This window comes from Lonchura striata, chromosome 17, assembly GCF_050655825.1.
Source record: "Lonchura striata isolate lonStrDom1 chromosome 17, ASM5065582v1, whole genome shotgun sequence".
Classification (NCBI taxonomy): domain Eukaryota; kingdom Metazoa; phylum Chordata; class Aves; order Passeriformes; family Estrildidae; genus Lonchura; species Lonchura striata.
Window position 1 is genome coordinate 10073423 of NC_140719.1, and position 17027 is coordinate 10090449.

Here is a 17027-nt window from a genome sequence, read left to right on the forward strand (position 1 = left end):
TTTAATATTTCTTAAAATAATATATTCACAGTAATGTAGTCCAAAGTGAGATGAGAATGGGTCAGAACAATTTAATAGGTAGTAACCATTTAATCCAACAAGGACGCCTTTTTAAATCAAAGTGCCCACGTATTTTTAGAACATTATAGAACATATTTATAGCCTCTCAATTAAATCAAAAATAGTCAGATACTTTTATCTAGTCCTACAGTTCCATGTTTTGCTAGCAAGGACCACTACCAAGTAAGAGAGCTGTACAACTCAGGACTTTTCCTTCAAATTTCAGAACTGTTTACCACAAATTTATGCAGACACTAACCTTGCCACCCCTCAGCCTTTTCATCTGTGCAGCAAAGCTGCTCTCTCTCACACAAGTAGAAGCGAAAAGCTTTCATTCATGGCTTGTGAAGTAGCTCTACTTGTAAAGCACTTGAATACTTTCTTCTTTGGACCAGTGATTATCACTAATTTTTAAAGAATGAGTAAGTGCTGAAATGGGAAGATAGCAGTGGCACAGTGGGAGGATACTGTTTTCAAACATTTAATATTAAACTAATGGAACACTTTGGAATCTTCTTAAGTCTTGTCTGATAATTTCTTCTCCAGAAGAAGACTAATTTACTAAACATCCAGGTCACTGTCAAAAACCAGTGTATTCTCACTTGTCATCACATGGCAATCAGAGCATAACCACATAGTTTTACATGAAAACGAGCCCCACACTGATGAGCTGGTGGAATCCCATGGCTGAGTTTAATTTCATTATAATAACACTTTGTTATTACTACCATTTAATTTAAGCAGCTGATCAGAGATTTAAGCAGTGCTCTAATACTACTTTGATTTAAATTATTTCCAGCTCCTCCTGCCATTTTCTCTTCAGGCTGCTCACAAGTGCTGTAGAAAACCCTGCTCATCCATCAGCAAACCATACAGGCAAACTGAGCTTGTTTGGGACCATGGAGATGTGAAGGGAAGCAGACAGGCAAAAATGAGGTGGAAGATCCAGTAGAGGCTGTTTTCTAGAAATAAAAAATTAAAGAGCTGCAGCCCCTGTTCCACATGTTTGACTAAATCTATGGATTTTGGGGACAGCATCTTGTTATTTCTCCCAAGGCCAAGCTCACACAGCAGCCTTTAATTGACTCATCCACATCACTGGCATTATGCAATAGGACAAAAAATACTTTGCAGCTCCAACGTGCAGCCTGGGGCACACACAGGTCACAGGAGTGTGCCTGGGCACACGGGCCAGCTCTCCTTCCTCAGTCCCCTGCCACAAATGTCAACATGGACACATCGTGTGAAGAAAGCTACACCTGCCCTGGCTTCACTGGGTGAGATTTACACTTGGTGAGATTTACACTTGGTGAGATTTACACTGGGTGAGATTTACACTGGGTGAGATGATTTACACACCGTTTCTCCCACCTGGCTGGCGACTACAGGAGTTCAAAAGCCCCCAAAGGAACCTCCACCTTGACCTGAGAGGGAAGCAGAGAAGTGGCACAGCAGGGATGAGCAGTAAGACAATACCCCCGTGTTCCAAGCGCAGAGAACTCACCGAGTGCACAGGAAAGGAGCTGTGCCGGCTCAGAAAGGAGTTAGACACTGACATAGTGAGGCCCTGAGTGGCACCGCAGTCCTCGGGGGTGAAGGGCACTTTAGGCTGCTGGACACAGTAGGAGACAGAAGAGAAAGAAGAGGCAGCATAGGAGGCCTGCTGAGGAGGGGGGAGAAAGCAGGAGACACAAGACACAGAGAAAGAGAGCACAGAAAAGGTGATGAATAAAGGGAAAGAAATGCTAGCTGTAAAACAATGCATATAATGGCTGGCTAAACAAACAGCTATTCATGCAGCTCATCAGAGCCAGACACACCAATATCCCTTCCTTGAGCTCAAGAGGCACGACAAAAATCACAATTCAAATCTTCTTTGTTTCACAAATCCCTTAAAAAATGAACTCCTGCCTCCCCCTCCCCGCTCACCCATGGACAGCTGCTGCTGGCACAGACAAGCTGCTCCTGGCTGCCCTTTTGTCCCCTTGCCGTGGGGGCAGACACCCAAAGGAGGAACTGCCTCTGAGCACACACTTCTTGCACATTACTATTTTTTTCTGGCAACCTGCAGATTGGGAACTTGGCCTCTCCAGTGGATCCTCACTGGTACTGCTGTGAGACTGGGTGACAGTGACATCCTGCCATTTCTCTGTCCAGTCCAAGATTATAATCATTTGCACAGGAGGCAGCTATTACACCCTAAGTGAAAAATCCTGGCAAGGAGTTTCTCCTGAATTCCCCTATGGTAAGGAGACTGAGAGAGGATAAGGTATATTCAGGCTTTCTCAGACTTGTTGAATAAAACATACAATGTAAGCATACAATCTTATTTTTGATTAAGATCTGAAGCTGACAAGAAAGGACTTCCTCATTATTATATTATAGAAGAGTCCATCCAGCAAAACTTGCTGCTCCTAGAGCAGCTGATTCCCATTTAATTTGCCAAATAAAATCTCCCAGGGCAGCAGGAGCAGAGGAACAAGAGTGTGGTGGCTTTTACAGGGACTGTGGCATATAAGCCATCACCTGCTTGCACCTCTTTCCCGACAGAGGGATGAAGGGAGGGAGGCTGCACTTGAAGAAACCTTTGCTTCAGGGGAACTGCAAGCAACACCTTGATGGTATCAGCTTGTAAAATGACAAAAATGGCCGGCAGGCAAAGCAGTGACATCTTGGCTGTCCAGAAAATGATTAAAGGGAAGCAAAGAAATGCTTTACTTCAGCCATCAAATTCAGGACAGGAGAAGAATTTCCCTTCTGCACAATGGCTGCAGCAAATCTGTGCTTTGCAAACTCTGACCATGACTGTGCAGCCCAAGTGACCTCTAGAAATGTCACTGAAGTGCAGCCACCTCCAGGAGGGGAAGGCAGGCAAGGGACTGCAAGGAACAAGTGACAGTGCAAGGGTCACACTGATGGGGACCACAGACCCTGGAGAACTGCCTGATCCTCCAGAGATGAGTCCTGTAGACTCTATAGTATCCCTGCATAGCAAATGGGATGCCAGCATTTAAGGTCTTGTCCCCAGAAATAATTAATGCATAATACTCAGTTCAGCTTAGCCAAAAATGTCACTTTATCTTTTTAGGACTCCTACTTGCATCACAGGAATGTAGTTATGCAAATCCCAAAATTAGAGTTAAAAAGTAACACTCTGGGGCACGTACAATATGAAGAAATATTGCAAGAGTCACCCTCACAATGCTTAGACTATGGCTCTGTTCCCACATTTCTTCCCATTTTGTTAATGCCATAGCCAATTTAAGTAAGCTACATCAGAACAAAATAATCTTTTTTTTAAACAGAACAAATAAGATAATTAATATAAACAAAATACCTTGGGTTGGAGTTGGAGAAAAAAAAAAAAAGAGAGAGAAAAGAAATTAAATGAAAACCCTCTAAAGGAAATGGGACAAAATTCCACCCTCCACTGAGGTTGGAAACAAAACTGCTGCTGCCATCAGTGAGGTCAGGATTTTATTCCCCACATGGAAAATGGCCCTTTCTGTGCTGTTAAACCCACCACCCACACACATGTGGATGTGCTTTTCCCTGCTGGCAGGCTGGGGGCCAGCAGAACACTGAGAAACAGGTAAAATCCTCACTCACACAAGGGGACTAAGGTGAAGGAAACATGAGTGAAGTAGTGGCTGTACCCAAGGTCTGTGCATGACAACATAACAGCAGTTATTCTGTTTAAACAGTTATTATTAGTGGCATCTCTGACAACAGTTTCAAAACAGCAGTGGGAACAACAGTGCAGCAACCTCTTGAAAATAGTGTTGCTCAGTGTGTCAAAATCTTCCAAGCAGTTGTCGTTACACAAGCCTGGCACAGATTCAGCCCTGCCATGTGGAAGACAAACGTTTCATTTTTAGGGCATTTTAGGACTTTCAAAGCTTACGGGGAACGGTCTGAACGTGGAGTCGGAAAGCAGCAAAACCACACACGATGCAAAATGCCTAAAACCACGTTCACAAGCTGCCAAGGAGCACGATGTGAGACACCAGTGAGACATCCTCCCACCAGCTCTGCCTGTCAGAACCAGGAGCAGAAGAGCAGAGCTGCTCCTGGTGGCCCTGCCGGGTGTCCCCGAGGTGTCACTCACCAGCTGCCGCTGCTTGGGTGGGAGAGCAGGAGGAGGTGCCAGATCTTGAGAGGAGTCTAAGCTGATAAAGGAGTCATTGATCCCGTAGACTTCCCTGAGGTACTTGTTCTTCTTCTGGTAGATGTGCTCGTTCTGAGGGGTCTGGTAGAACATGGACGGCTGCGGCTCTGAGTAGTCTTCCACAAACTGCATGTAGGCCATCACTGCAAGGCAAAGAGAGCTGACACTCACTGTCCTGCTCTGCAAACCCCAGCTGAGGGTCAGCAGGCAGCTGCTTGTCCTCAGAAGGGCACCCACAGCTGCCATCCACCTTGTAAATGTAAATATTCCTCCTGCAAGCCAGCACACAACAAGCACCATCCCAGGCCACAAACACAGCTGATAATACTCTGGAACCAGTGAGCTCTTGAGAAGTCTCATTCACTGATGCTTAGCCCAAATCCTCACCTAATCCATGGCAATTCTGAGAATATTCCTCAACAGCTAATGTCCAAAGTCACCAAAAAAAACCATAATGGTGTCAGTCTGCTTTTTAAGAGTGTAACAATGCAACCTGGACAATAAGTCTCTAATAATTCTTGTGACCACAGTAAGTCTCATATCTGCAGTCAGCAAGATTTCTAGAACAAGGAGGCATACAGTGTTTCTCCATTCTAGCAATTCTCCATTCTCCATTGTTATCAGAGAACACCTATCTGTGAGACTGCATGTGCCTCTCCCTCAGCTGTTTAAATGCCACTGCCAATCCTGGTACAAAATACTTAATCACAAAGTAATTACTCCTGAAAGTGTCCCTATCCACGTGCTCCTACCTCCTTAGCTCAAATCTGACACCCTTTGCTCCCATCCCTTTTTAAAGCAACTTACCATCTCCAGTTTTCAAACTCAGTGGATTCACAAGCTTTTGTGAGATGTGGCTCAATGGAAATTTAAATGGGATCAAACCTTGTCTAGAGGACTTTTCATCTGTACAATACACCTTCCAAAATTTATAAAAAAACCCACACAGGTGAGCCTAGGCAGCTCTGACAGAGAATTTAGTTACTGCTGCAAATTTTAGTGTTGGAGGGGGAGGATGCTATCCAGTGCCACAGAAAGACTACTACAAACCCACCCCCATTATTAAGGATCAAAGTGTGCTGAATAATGTAAAACAAAGGAAGAACCTGTTTCTGTACAACTGAGAGCAGGAGAAACAGATACAAGTGTCATGGGAAGGACTAACCAAGGCCTTCTTGTAAACATGCTGTCATGCACCAGGCACTGTGATCATCCCTCCCTTCCTCCTGATAAACAAGCAGTTGTTACTTTTTGTAAATCTGGTCATTCGGTGGCCATTATTCATCTTCTGCTGGCATTTCAGTTGTACAGCTGAAAGGAGTGGATGACTTCAGTGAAAGCCACAAATGCAAGGAGAACAATGCAGGATTTGCACACCATGAAGTTGGTTCCCACACTGGCTGCAAGGCAAAGTCCTCTGTTCACCTGCCAAGGCAGACCCCCCAGGCCAGCTTTAAACAGGATACAGCCCTGCAAATGTGTCAGCAGGAAGGAGTGGCTTTGCACCTGTCTTGGGCACCTTTTTTCAGATTTCCTCTAATATTTTAAACTCTATTTAGAAAGGGAGTTAACACAGCTGCCCTTCCCCAAAACAATTATAACCCTCTTCCAAAAAAATAGAATAAAGAAAAAAAGAAATAATGAAAAAAAAAAAACCAAAAAAAAAAACAGGTCAAGGCAATGGGAGCACAGGAAATGGAGCTGATGGATTTCAGTCCTGACCGGTAACACCTGCTGTCCCCACCCTGTGACCCCTCAGTCCTGCCAGTGGACAACCTGCTCATGTCCTGCAGTACAGCCAGTCCTGCACAGCTCTGCCAAAGCTGCTGGAATTCCGACCTCCAGCTCTCCCTGCCACCTGAGCCTGCCCTTCTTCCTTCCTCAGAATCCCTGCTCTTTCCCAGAACAACCTCACTGTGAAAGGAAGCATGTTCTGGAAATACTGTCTTATTTGGAATCATGGTGATGGTGCAGGAAATACAGAATTACTAAAACAGTCCTTTCAAGTTGGCTAAGGTGCTCCTGTGCCCTGGAAAATGCCTTGATATCATATAACAACTTCAGGGGACAAGATCTAAAGAAGGCTTCTAAAAGCTATTTCTCTAGCAGCAAAACTGAACTAAGGATCAGGAGTCCTTGCAGAAGTGCAGAAGACGAGAGCTTGAGGGAAAGACCACATTTTGAGAGCTCATCAACTGAGCAGGACAAAAGCCAAGAAGGCAGGCCTGGCAGCGCTGGCACAAATGCAGCAGAGACTGCTGAATCCAGATCAACCCTTCGTGTTGAGTCACCTACACAAAGCAGTGCTTCACTGAACACCCAGGTCTGCAGACACCACTGGGGATCCATAGCTGAGAGCTCCTGGAACAGCACCAAGCACTGCAATGACACCACAGCTCACAAGTGTTGATGAAAAGGGCATCACATTAGACACTTGGGTAAAATTAAATCACTGCAACTCAGGGCAGTGAGCCTGAATGCTGTCGGGAGCCTTAACTCAATCTGCAAGGGAATAATGAAGAGCTCTTTTATCTCAGCTCTTTATGGGGCTAATGCATCCCATTGTCATGGCAGTTCCCCTGCCTGGCTTGTTCCAACTGGTCCTGGGCAGGTGAGCATGTCTCTGCCTCTACTTTGTCATCTTGGTTTGCAGGCAAAGTGAAAATCAGTTGGGATGGTGAAATACAAACCTGGCACTGCAGAGTGCAAATCAAAATAGGCATCATTAAAATCCTGCCAGTCTTGAACAGGAGAGTAAGAGAGCAAGAGCACTCCCTTGACTCCTGTTTGCAAAGGGTCTTCTCTCCCCCTTTCCCACTGGTTTTTAACAAGGCAGAAATTTAAAAGCAGATGGGAAATTACATCAGCAGCTCAGCTCAGGCTGCACGCCCTGCAGCAACTGTGCAGAGGGAGGGATGGGGGCTGCAACTCCCCAGTGAGCAGCTGGGGTGGAGTGACAGTCTCAAGGCAGCACCCCGGGAGAGAAGGGAGGCGTGAGTGAGAAACCTCTCCCACCACATGCCCAGTTTATGTCAGTTCTTAACCCAGACAGAAAATATGTGAAATAAAAAAAAAAAAACCATGAAATCTCAGACTGAGGCTGGAACACCTTCCCAGCAATCTGCTTGCAGTGCCTTGACTGTCATTTCTGAAGGAGCTAAAGCTGCTCAGGGATTTCCAGCACACACCAGCTCTGCCCATATGGCAGAAGTCACAGGTACTGCTCTCCTGGAGCCTGCTCCCCTCATCTGCAGGAGAGAACCAGTGGTTGTTGGAGTCCAAAGGGGTAATTAGGAGATGATCAGCACCAGGGCACACCTGCAGTAAGGTGAGGCACACCAGCATCCCCCCTGGAGGACTCCCTGACAGCCCAGCCCGACCCTGGTGCTGTTGGCAGCTGGGCCCTGCACGGGCACAACAGATTTGTGTGCATGGGCAAGAGCCAAAATAATGGACATTCTTAAGCTATACCACACAGCAACTCAGTGGAGAAGTCAAGGTCAATGAGGCAGTCGTTGCTGTCACCTCTGGGAGCAGAGCTGTTCTTCACAGAGCTGGCATTATCCGCTGGCTAAGCCCAGCCTGCCCTCAGCATGGTTCCTGCAGTTAAATACCAGCTGCTCACTGGGCACCAGGCTGCGTTTTGTTCCCACTGACAGCGAGGGAAACGTGAATAAGTGCCTCACCAGTAGTTTCCAAGCTGTTTGGGGAAAGGATCTTGTTATTTCTGACTCTGGGCTCTTAATGGCAGAAGCTGTTCCGTGTCTGTGTCTTGTTCAGTAGGAACACGACGCTGGTGCTCAAGCAGCAGTCTGGAGTAATTTGCCCTTAGCACAGCAACATGTGCTCTTACAGCACAGTAAAATAACCATAACTCATGCCAGACTAAAAGCTCTATCACTCCTCTGTGTAAATTATACAGAAATCAACTCTTGGAGGTCCCTCTGAGCACAGCTCACAGCAATACACAAGGTTAACTCAAGCAGATCTTCTGTGTATTACCAATAAAGACCATCAGTGTCTCTGATGCAACACTTACTGCCAGCTACCAAGAGATGTCCCACAACAAAGGCACTACAACCAATTCCCATCTCTGGATCTTTTTAACAAATCTATGCATCTCCTCCAGGTCCCAGGAGCTTGTTGAGGTTGTGGAAGCAGCGCTGTGTGATTACACAAGAATATCCACATGCATCAGCCTCTGGGCAAAAAATATCCTGGGTGTCACCACAGAGCTTGAGTAATGTTTGACTGGCCTTTTAAATGCTGAAAAAGTAAAACTAGCAACCACAAATCCATGGTGTGATATACTGTGGAGTAAAAACAACCGAAAACAAGTTCTCAGTGTCACATGAATGCAACTAAAACATTTGCAGCCGTCAGGTATCAGCCCCAGGACTACCAACAAGTTTTGCAGCAAGGATGCTTTATCAAATCAGCGTTGACAACACATTAGGAAACAGCTCCTACCTCTCCTAACAATGCAATCTGATCAATACTCCCTCTAATCCAACATCAAAGAAGATTCACACAAGGCCTTGGTACTGAGGTTAAAGTTGTGCTCAAGCAGTAATGCAAATTGCTTTTAAACTTGTTTTCAAGTAACTTTTTGGCATCTTGTGTGATACCAGAAAACAAAGACATGGGGCTTGAAGACACAAGCAAACAACTCAGATCTCTCTTTCAAATGTCAAGACTTCCTCTTACCCAAGACTCACCCAGGAATCTCCCCTCCACTGAAGCTGCCTACGTGCACAGAGGTGCATTTCCCTGCATCCATCCCAGCCTGAGTGGTGCAACAGCAGATCCACAAGGATCTGATCCTGCACTAACGTGCTCTATATCACAGCCCCTGGCAGCTCGTGCTTCAGGTGAGGATTTTGAACAGCACAAGCTATAACACCTTGGCCTGTGCCTATTTACTTCCTCTCTGTTGTCCATCTCATCCTCTTTTTTAGCTGATTTTAGTGTCTTTAACTGCTTGATTACCAGAGAGGAACAAAAGAGATTTCCTGCATATGGGGACACTTTTATGACCCTCACTTCGAGGTGGGTCAATCCCTGTGCTCTGAGTAAAATCCCTGAGGGTTACTCATGTGGACAGGTCATTCAGGGATAATGGAAATGCTTTTAGACAAGGCATATTTTTAAAGAAGTGACTGGCAGTACACTACATAGGAATGGAGAGAATACACCCTGACACCACACACCCCTCTTACTCCCACCCTTACACATAGAATTGCAGCATCTTAGACTGGTTTGGGTTGGAAGGAACCTTAAAGAATCCAGTTTCAACCCTCTGCCATGGACAGGGACACCTTCCACCGAACAAGGTTGCTCAGAGTCCCATCCAGCCTGTCCTGGAACACCTCCAGGGACAGGGAGTCCACAACCCCTCTGGAAAAAAATTATTCTCAGTGAGAAGTCTATAAACTGCAGGAAGGAGCCAGAAGGCCAACTCAGCACTTTGAAATCAGCTCTTCTCTTGGGCAGCCAGCCATGCAATGTAATGCTCTTCCTCCAGATATTGTATACATTACCTCCTCATGCAACACACAGCTGCAAAGGCAGCCAGTGACCAGTAAACCAATATCTGCTGGATCTCACTGTGTAGTCCACAGCCTTCCCTGGCAGAGCACTGTGGCTGCCTGTTTGGCAAGAGATTTCATATTTTTCAGCCATGAACATTAAGGAAATCAGAAGATGGTTGTGAGCTTGAGATGTGGTCAGCCCTGGTGTGCCAGGAGTCTGGCTGGGGACAAGAGCCTTTGCTTTTAGAGGCTGCTTGTTTTAATGATGTGGGAAATTCTCAGGCATCCAAAGGAAATAAGATCCTGTAGCAAAACAGCAGTACTGGACTCCAGTTAATAGTGTTGTCTTGCACAGCTATGTGGGTGACTGTGCTCCTATTGCCAAGAACTGCTCTGGCAAGGCTGGGTTTTGGACAGAAAAATAGTCCTTTCTCTGAGCTCTTGGAGAGGACCCAACTCTCCTCTGCAGTGGGAAAATAAAATTGAGGAAGGGGGGGAATGAACTGACTTAAAAAGGGAGAACAGACCAGAAAGATCTGCAAGCCAGAGTGCCTCAAAGACTCACATTCAGGTGAACAGAAAAGTAACAAGATCTCACTACAGTAATGAAGAAGCTGTGTGATTCCAGATCCCCTGGGCCTGGATTGATCTTGGTCCCAGGAATCACTCCCTGCCCACCACAGCACTGCCACTTCCCCTCCATATCTTTGATATTGACCAACTGCTTTTGACACTCAGACTCAACTAGTTAAGAGCATCACCATGACTTAGTAATGATCAGAAGCACCACAACTGCAAGGCAAGAAACCAAAACCCAAACGCAGGAACTCGCTTACTGTGCTTGTTTTTCTTCTCTGGCAGAGGTGGCGGCTTTTCTGGGTCACTGTTGGAATCTGGAGCAGCAAAATCAGCCATGAATTCCACTGGTGCTGAAGAGTTTCCTTGCTGGAAAGGCAGCACAGCAGCGAAGGGGGTGAAGGGCACTGACGGGACGAGCACGGCGCTCTGCAGGTCGTCCTCGGAGATGTTGTCGTACTGGGACGGGTGCCGCTCGTAGGACACCCTGCAGCCCGAGCTCTCCGAGGTCTGCGAGGCTGCACTCCTCCTCTTCTTCTCGGGCAGAGCTGGGGGAGTCTCTGTCGGCTGCGCTGCTCCCGAGAGGCTGCAGAATTCCAGTGGAGGAGAGCTGCCCTGCGGCAGCTGGAAAGTGTGTCCGTGGAAAGGGGAGCCAGACTCACCCAAGGACTCTGGCAATGGGCTGAGGACGCCTGGCCCCTGAGGAGGTATCTGATCAGCGTTGGAGAGGTCCTGCTGCAGGAATTCGTAGTCTGGATCATAGTGATCCGATTGATCTGGGTAAACAGAGGATGATGTGTTAGTTTCTCTCTTTTACTCTTTAGCCCTTCTCAGTTCTGTCCCTCCTATTCTCTAAGTTAATTAATCAGTTCATTTTAATCAGAGTGGAACTTCCTTGCAGCTGGGACTATCTTTTTACACTTTCTTTAACACACAGACTTCATATAACTCATAATTAATTCTTTACACTAGCAAACAAATAACAAAAATTCAATAGGTAGACAGCTGCATAATTTGTGTCATACTTATATTTTTATTTTCTTTCCTAGCATGTAGAAACAGCACTGCTTTTGTCTACCAGGACTGTAATTTCTGCAGACAGGGCTGAAATGAAGAAAACATTCCACTTGAGAGCTGAATTGAATTTGAGAACCATCACCTACAGCAAGGGAAACACATTCCCCTGGGCTTTTTCCTCTCTGACAGAATGTAGGAATCTGTGGTATTGATGATTCTGAGATTGTAGAATATCTCTGTCTGTCAGCCCCGCTGCCAAAGCAGAAGCCATAATTGGTCTGTGCTGGTTTCCAGGTTGTTTATTCTGTTGATCTCTCACATGTTCTGCTGCCCTGCCCAGCTCTGTCCTGCAGGGCAGCGTGTGGGGCTCTGCCCTCAGTGGGATGTGACAAACATTAAATACCAGAAACTCCCTGGGCTGCATTTACAATAACGTGCCAATATCTGTCACCTACCTTGGACAGTGTGTCCCCAGCCTGAACCAACAGAAAAATGCCAACACCACAGTGAAACATGGAGGGCATGAAGAAGGAGAAAAAGGACAAGGCACACCCAATTTCCTCCATCTTGTCCCCTTTGGACCCCTCATCTAGAATCCTAAAATTTTACTTTTGCACCCGTGCCACACTTAATTATTACTGATATCAAACACTCAGAGCTGGTAATTCATCCTGTAAGATTGAAAATTCTTTTCCATAGACAGAGATCACAGACAGTGTCTCTGGGGGCTCTGTCCAGGGGGGTTCCTGACCCCTGCCAGGGCAGCCAGAGGGATGCCCTGGATTCTGACAACAGAACAGCTCTGCACTGAGCTGCCTGCAGCAGCTCCAAGACAGCAGCTGCAAGTGCAGTGCATTTACTACATCACCTCCTGCACCTCAGCTGCAGAGCAGAGGCCAGGCCCCAGCAGCCCCTCTTACCCAGGGTTTCACAGCTTGTGTTGCGGGAGCACTGGCCGCTGTCGCGGTCCAGAGAGGAGAGCTGCTCGTCAGACTTGCTCAGTTTGCCAATGCTGCTGCACGGAGAGAGGCGAGGAGACTCTCCCCCGTAGGAGTGGCTTCCACCTGACAACCTCCTCTGGGCATAGCAGTCAACATCAAAATCCTTCGGGACAAAAAATAAAAAAGTAAAAAAACATCAAGTCACCATCACTCTTGGCAGCTCGCTGGTGAGGAAGATGCAGCTCGAGGAGCAAAGACCTCAAAGGAGGGGAGAGGATCATTGCTGCAGGCCCTCTCTAAGCTCATGGAGGACACAGAAACCCTCTGATGTGGTAAAGAGCCCATGCCAGGGAGCTCTGTGTGTTCTTAATTTCAAGCAAGGCTTGCTGGGCCCCCACTGGACTTTACAGATGCTGAGAAGATAACCAAGTTCTTCACAGCTACGTGACTGATGACTGCTTGTCATGACACTGAGACAAGGGAATGACACTGCAAGATTTCTCATGACATACCTGGGGCTTCAGCAAATACTTGGTTACCTCAGGTGCATGCAAAGGGAAAACAAACTACAGTGAGATACAACTTTCTGTGCCTATGGCGATGGTCCCATTTCAGAAATTACCTCAAGCTTATTAACCTGTGAGTGAACCCCTCACTTATTCCCACTCTGTCAGAACAACATTAGTGTGACTCTAATTTCAACTGAAGAGTGGCCACAGCTCTATCTGAGTCAGCCAAATGACTGCAGAGGCTCCCTAAGCCAAAGCTGAGGCTTTGGGGATGAGGACAAGATTTGATTTTTATGCAATTTGATATGATCCAGGTCCTCACTGCTGAGCTAGTAAGTTCCTGAATGGGTAAAGCAAACCCAGCCATTTACAACCTCATAAACCCCAGACAAGCACAAGAAATGGAATGTGATTAACACACAAACAACTTTCCCATTTTTCTATCAGAAAATGTACAAATTTCCCCAAAGCACCGGCAGCGGTCAGAGCAGTAGCTCAAACTATGGCTTGAGTTAAAAGATGTTTGAAATTGTGACTGGATGAAGACAGACTTCTGATCTCAGAGTAAACCCTGGTGAGATGTCAGGGAGCTCAGCTGCCCCCTGATCTATTGGACATGGCAAGACTCAGTCACTCCCATCCTCACACTATTACCCCTCAAGGCAACAAAGTTTGTAGCAATTTGTTAATTAAACACAACAACACTGTAAAAAAAAAATAAAAAAATTAAGCTGTCCACATTATTTATGACACTGCTGCTTCTGCCACTGCCACTCCCACTGCAGGCAGGGACCTGCAGCTCTCAGCAACTCCCTGAGCTCTTCCTGCAGCTCACAGCACACAAAGCCCCTTGGCTCTCACAAAGGGGTTGTGCCATTACCTGTCTGTTGATCCCAACAGGTAAACTGGACCCACTGGTAGCTCGGCTCATGGGGGCCACAACAGCCACTCTGGTTGGGGAAGGTGCAGACTGACGTTTTTTAGGGGGCAATGCTGGTGGAGGGCTGCAAGACACAAGAGGAATTGATGCTTCCATCACTCTTCCAGGAAAAAAAAGATTTTCAGAGGCTTCACAAGATGTTTTCCAGAAAGCTTTTGTCAGACAGGAGCTATTCAGCAAAATGTATCCACTAAAAATATTGATTTAAGAATACTCTCACAGGTAAGGTCCTGGTAAGTGAATTATTTTTTAAGGTTGGTGTTTCTCAAACAAAAACAAATGCTGTTGTTAAAAGTATTCTGAATGGTGCTAATTAGCATGGCAATTATTTCTTAATAAAAGCAGTGAAAATCCAAATTACATGTTTTGGTTGACCCAAATATTATTTCCATTTACAGAAGTCCTTCCCCCTCCTCAAACCTTCCTTCCAGATGTGAAAAATGCTCAAAGTTTCACAGATTTACAGGACAGGAAAATTATCTTTTTTGGTCTTTGCTTTCTTGGTGAACTTCAGGGAACAAAAGGGTCAGAGCTGCTCTCACCAGGGGCACTGTGAGGGCCCCACGTTTTGGCATGAATCTGTGTCAGACCCACACATTTACAATAACTTGTGAGAGTTTAACCCTTTGACTTTCAACTTTTGCTTCTAATGACACGTAATTCTGGTAGTCATCAAGCCTGAGAAGTTCCCAAGAGCACACAGAGTCTGTTCTTGGAACATACCACGAAATTTTTATATAACCTTTGAGAATTCATGAAATACACAGAAATGTGATTCTTTTTATCAGCCACAGGCCTTGATGCCACGTTTTCAAATTACCACAACACGTATTGTTCACACCAGCCATTAGCACCAGTACTAGAGAAGAAAAACAACACACACACAAAAACCTGCAAATTGGGGGTTTTCTCTTCCTTCTCAAAATAGAACATAGAAACTTTCATGTGGTTACTCTTAGAACAGAGTATGAACAACTAAGCACAAGGGGTTTTTTCACACACTCTTGGCTTTCACTCTTAAGCTGATAGGCAAAGCTGAACAACCTGGCTGTGCAGGACAGATTAGTAACTGCCCCTCAAGGTTAAAGGAACATTTCTCATGGGATACAGCAGCCTAAGACACTTGTACAGTGTAGAAATCATACAGTTTTATGTGAGGTTATTATGGATTTATGTGATGCCTCTCATGCGTGGATGTCAGGGCGTGGCACTATCCTCACATAAAAAGAAAGAAAGGAAAAGACACAAAAAAATAATATGAGAGACAGAACACAAAGCAGAGTCCAGGAGCAGGGAAAAATTGCTCTGGAGGACTGGAAATTCAAAAGCAACACTGACCCTCCTCTCTTGTGCACATTGTATAAAAACCAACAGGGATACTGGTGTTCTCTGGTCAGCTGGCTGGGCAGTATTACCTGTTCTCTGCCACACGAATGCTGGGCAGAGGGGGTTTAGGAGGTGCAACTTCTTCATCCATGGAGTCAGTCAGCAGCTCGTTGGATTGAGTCATGTTAGTTGTTTTGTTGAGGATCTCCATTTCTCGGTCTGTGAGGGGAAGCTCTGATGGGCTGCAACATGCAAAACACAGATTGCAGATCATAAACCACAGCTGGAACACAGCCCTGACAGGTTCAAACCTATTTTCAATCATGTGCTATCAGACAGGCACCTAGAGCAGAAGGCAGAATTTGCATCTGCAGGTGGAATTCCATGTATATGCAGAGCTCAGTGTGCATGTGACTCAAAGGTTGTTTCACTGCCAGATTTTGGTGTCTTTCCTACCACAGCATCTTCTCTTTTAGCAATCCTGCTGAAATAGATGGGGGGCTACATTAAGAACACCACCACCCTCTGTGAAGAACAGCTGAATATTTAACTCAACTCTCAGCAGTCAGAAATTATCTCTTCTCTATCAGTCCTGCCTGCAGAAAAAATCAGTGACCCACCTGTCAGATTTACATGCTGGTAAACTGGGTTTAACTGGGCTTGTGGGAGAGGGATGCTCCTGCTTTTCAATCGTGAGTCTGACCAGCTCCTGATGGATGGAGAGAAGAAAAAGAGAATAGTCACTATTTGTTGAATGCTGCACTTAAACATCCCAGAACACAAAGGGATGCTACTGCAGTAAACTCTTGGTTATGGTTTAATGATGGTGTGGACACAGAGAGAGCTGAGCTGGGTTTAAGTCTGGTACAGAGCCACACAAATGATGCAGAACAGCTGCTAAGGAGCAGCCTGCACCCAGAGGAAGTTTTGGCAGTATTTGAGTGAAGTTCATTACCCCTGACTGTATGGGGATTCTGCACAAACCCATATGTGTGTCTTTTTGCTGTATTTCCTCTTTCCTCTGTCTCACAAATGTGTTCCAGTCCACACAATATCCTAGATAATGGTAAATTGGCTTTACATACACAGATCTAAGTAAAAAACAGCCTTACCCGGTGGAGTACTTCATCTAGCCAAAACCAACATTAAATAATTGCTTTACATTTTATAAATAAGAATGTATTTGTTTCAAAAAGCAAGTTTTCTGTAAAATGCCCAACCAAAAATTAAACAGAGAACACCTTCATTTAACAGGCCTGCTTCCCCTGAAGCCACCTTTTAACACATTAGCAATAGAAGACTTAATCATTCAAGAAGCTACTGTAGAGTATCTGTTAGAGGCAGATAAAGCTCTGGATAAAGAGATAAGGGCATGATAATCCTGAACTCTAAGTCTGCCAGCAGTCAAAGCAACAATCATTCACGCCAGAAAGACAGAGAGAACATTTCATGGATGTCTCAGTCTGACAAATAGATCTCCTGCCCACAGATACAAACACATGCCCCTCTTACAGGCAGGCTGGAAAACTGGCAGTGCTTCCTGCCACTATTGGCTTCCCAGCATATTACACAAAGGAAACTGTAAGGGATCAATTTTAATTTATTTTATTTTTTTAAGCAGCCTGAAGTACAGTGTGATCATTCCAGTATCATCTTTGTGTCCTTGTCCGGAGATTTTGGAAACAACTGGCATTGCTCTCTCAGTGCAGTGGCTGTAGCTGGAATGTCACTGCCATCATCCCTCTGAGCAAGGAAAATACTCCAGTTCTGGCACTTTTACACAAGGCTCTACTGAAAGCTGAAGTTAACACAAACACAACAAGAGGAATAAAGTGCAAACACCATCCAAGTGTCCACCACAGCTGACTTTGGTCTCCATGCTCTACTTACACTCTTATGCTCCACAGAACGTACACTGTGTTACCCAAAAACTCAGCTTTCCAGAAGCTGTCCTGGAAC

At 45.6% G+C, this 17027-nt stretch overlaps 1 protein-coding gene across 10 annotated transcripts in view; it reads right to left on the reverse strand.

The window, feature by feature from the left end:
* The window catches only part of RAPGEF1 (Rap guanine nucleotide exchange factor 1), an 84785-nt gene that overhangs the window by 25287 nt on the left and 42471 nt on the right, over positions 1 to 17027 (reverse strand). For 5 of the 10 annotated variants that reach the window (XM_077787888.2, XM_085594172.1, XM_077787885.2 and 2 more), the window contains 7 exons: positions 15689 to 15777; positions 15158 to 15310; positions 13683 to 13806; positions 12273 to 12456; positions 10596 to 11111; positions 4169 to 4371; positions 1565 to 1723 (listed from right to left, as the gene is read on the reverse strand). In XM_077787888.2, coding sequence (XP_077644014.1) covers positions 1565 to 1723; positions 4169 to 4371; positions 10596 to 11111; positions 12273 to 12456; positions 13683 to 13806; positions 15158 to 15310; positions 15689 to 15777 — 1428 coding nt within the window. The remainder of the gene's footprint in view (positions 1 to 1564; positions 1724 to 4168; positions 4372 to 10595; positions 11112 to 12272; positions 12457 to 13682; positions 13807 to 15157; positions 15311 to 15688; positions 15778 to 17027) is intronic. The other 5 variants (XM_085594177.1, XM_077787891.2, XM_077787890.2 and 2 more) reach the window with 2 other exon arrangements.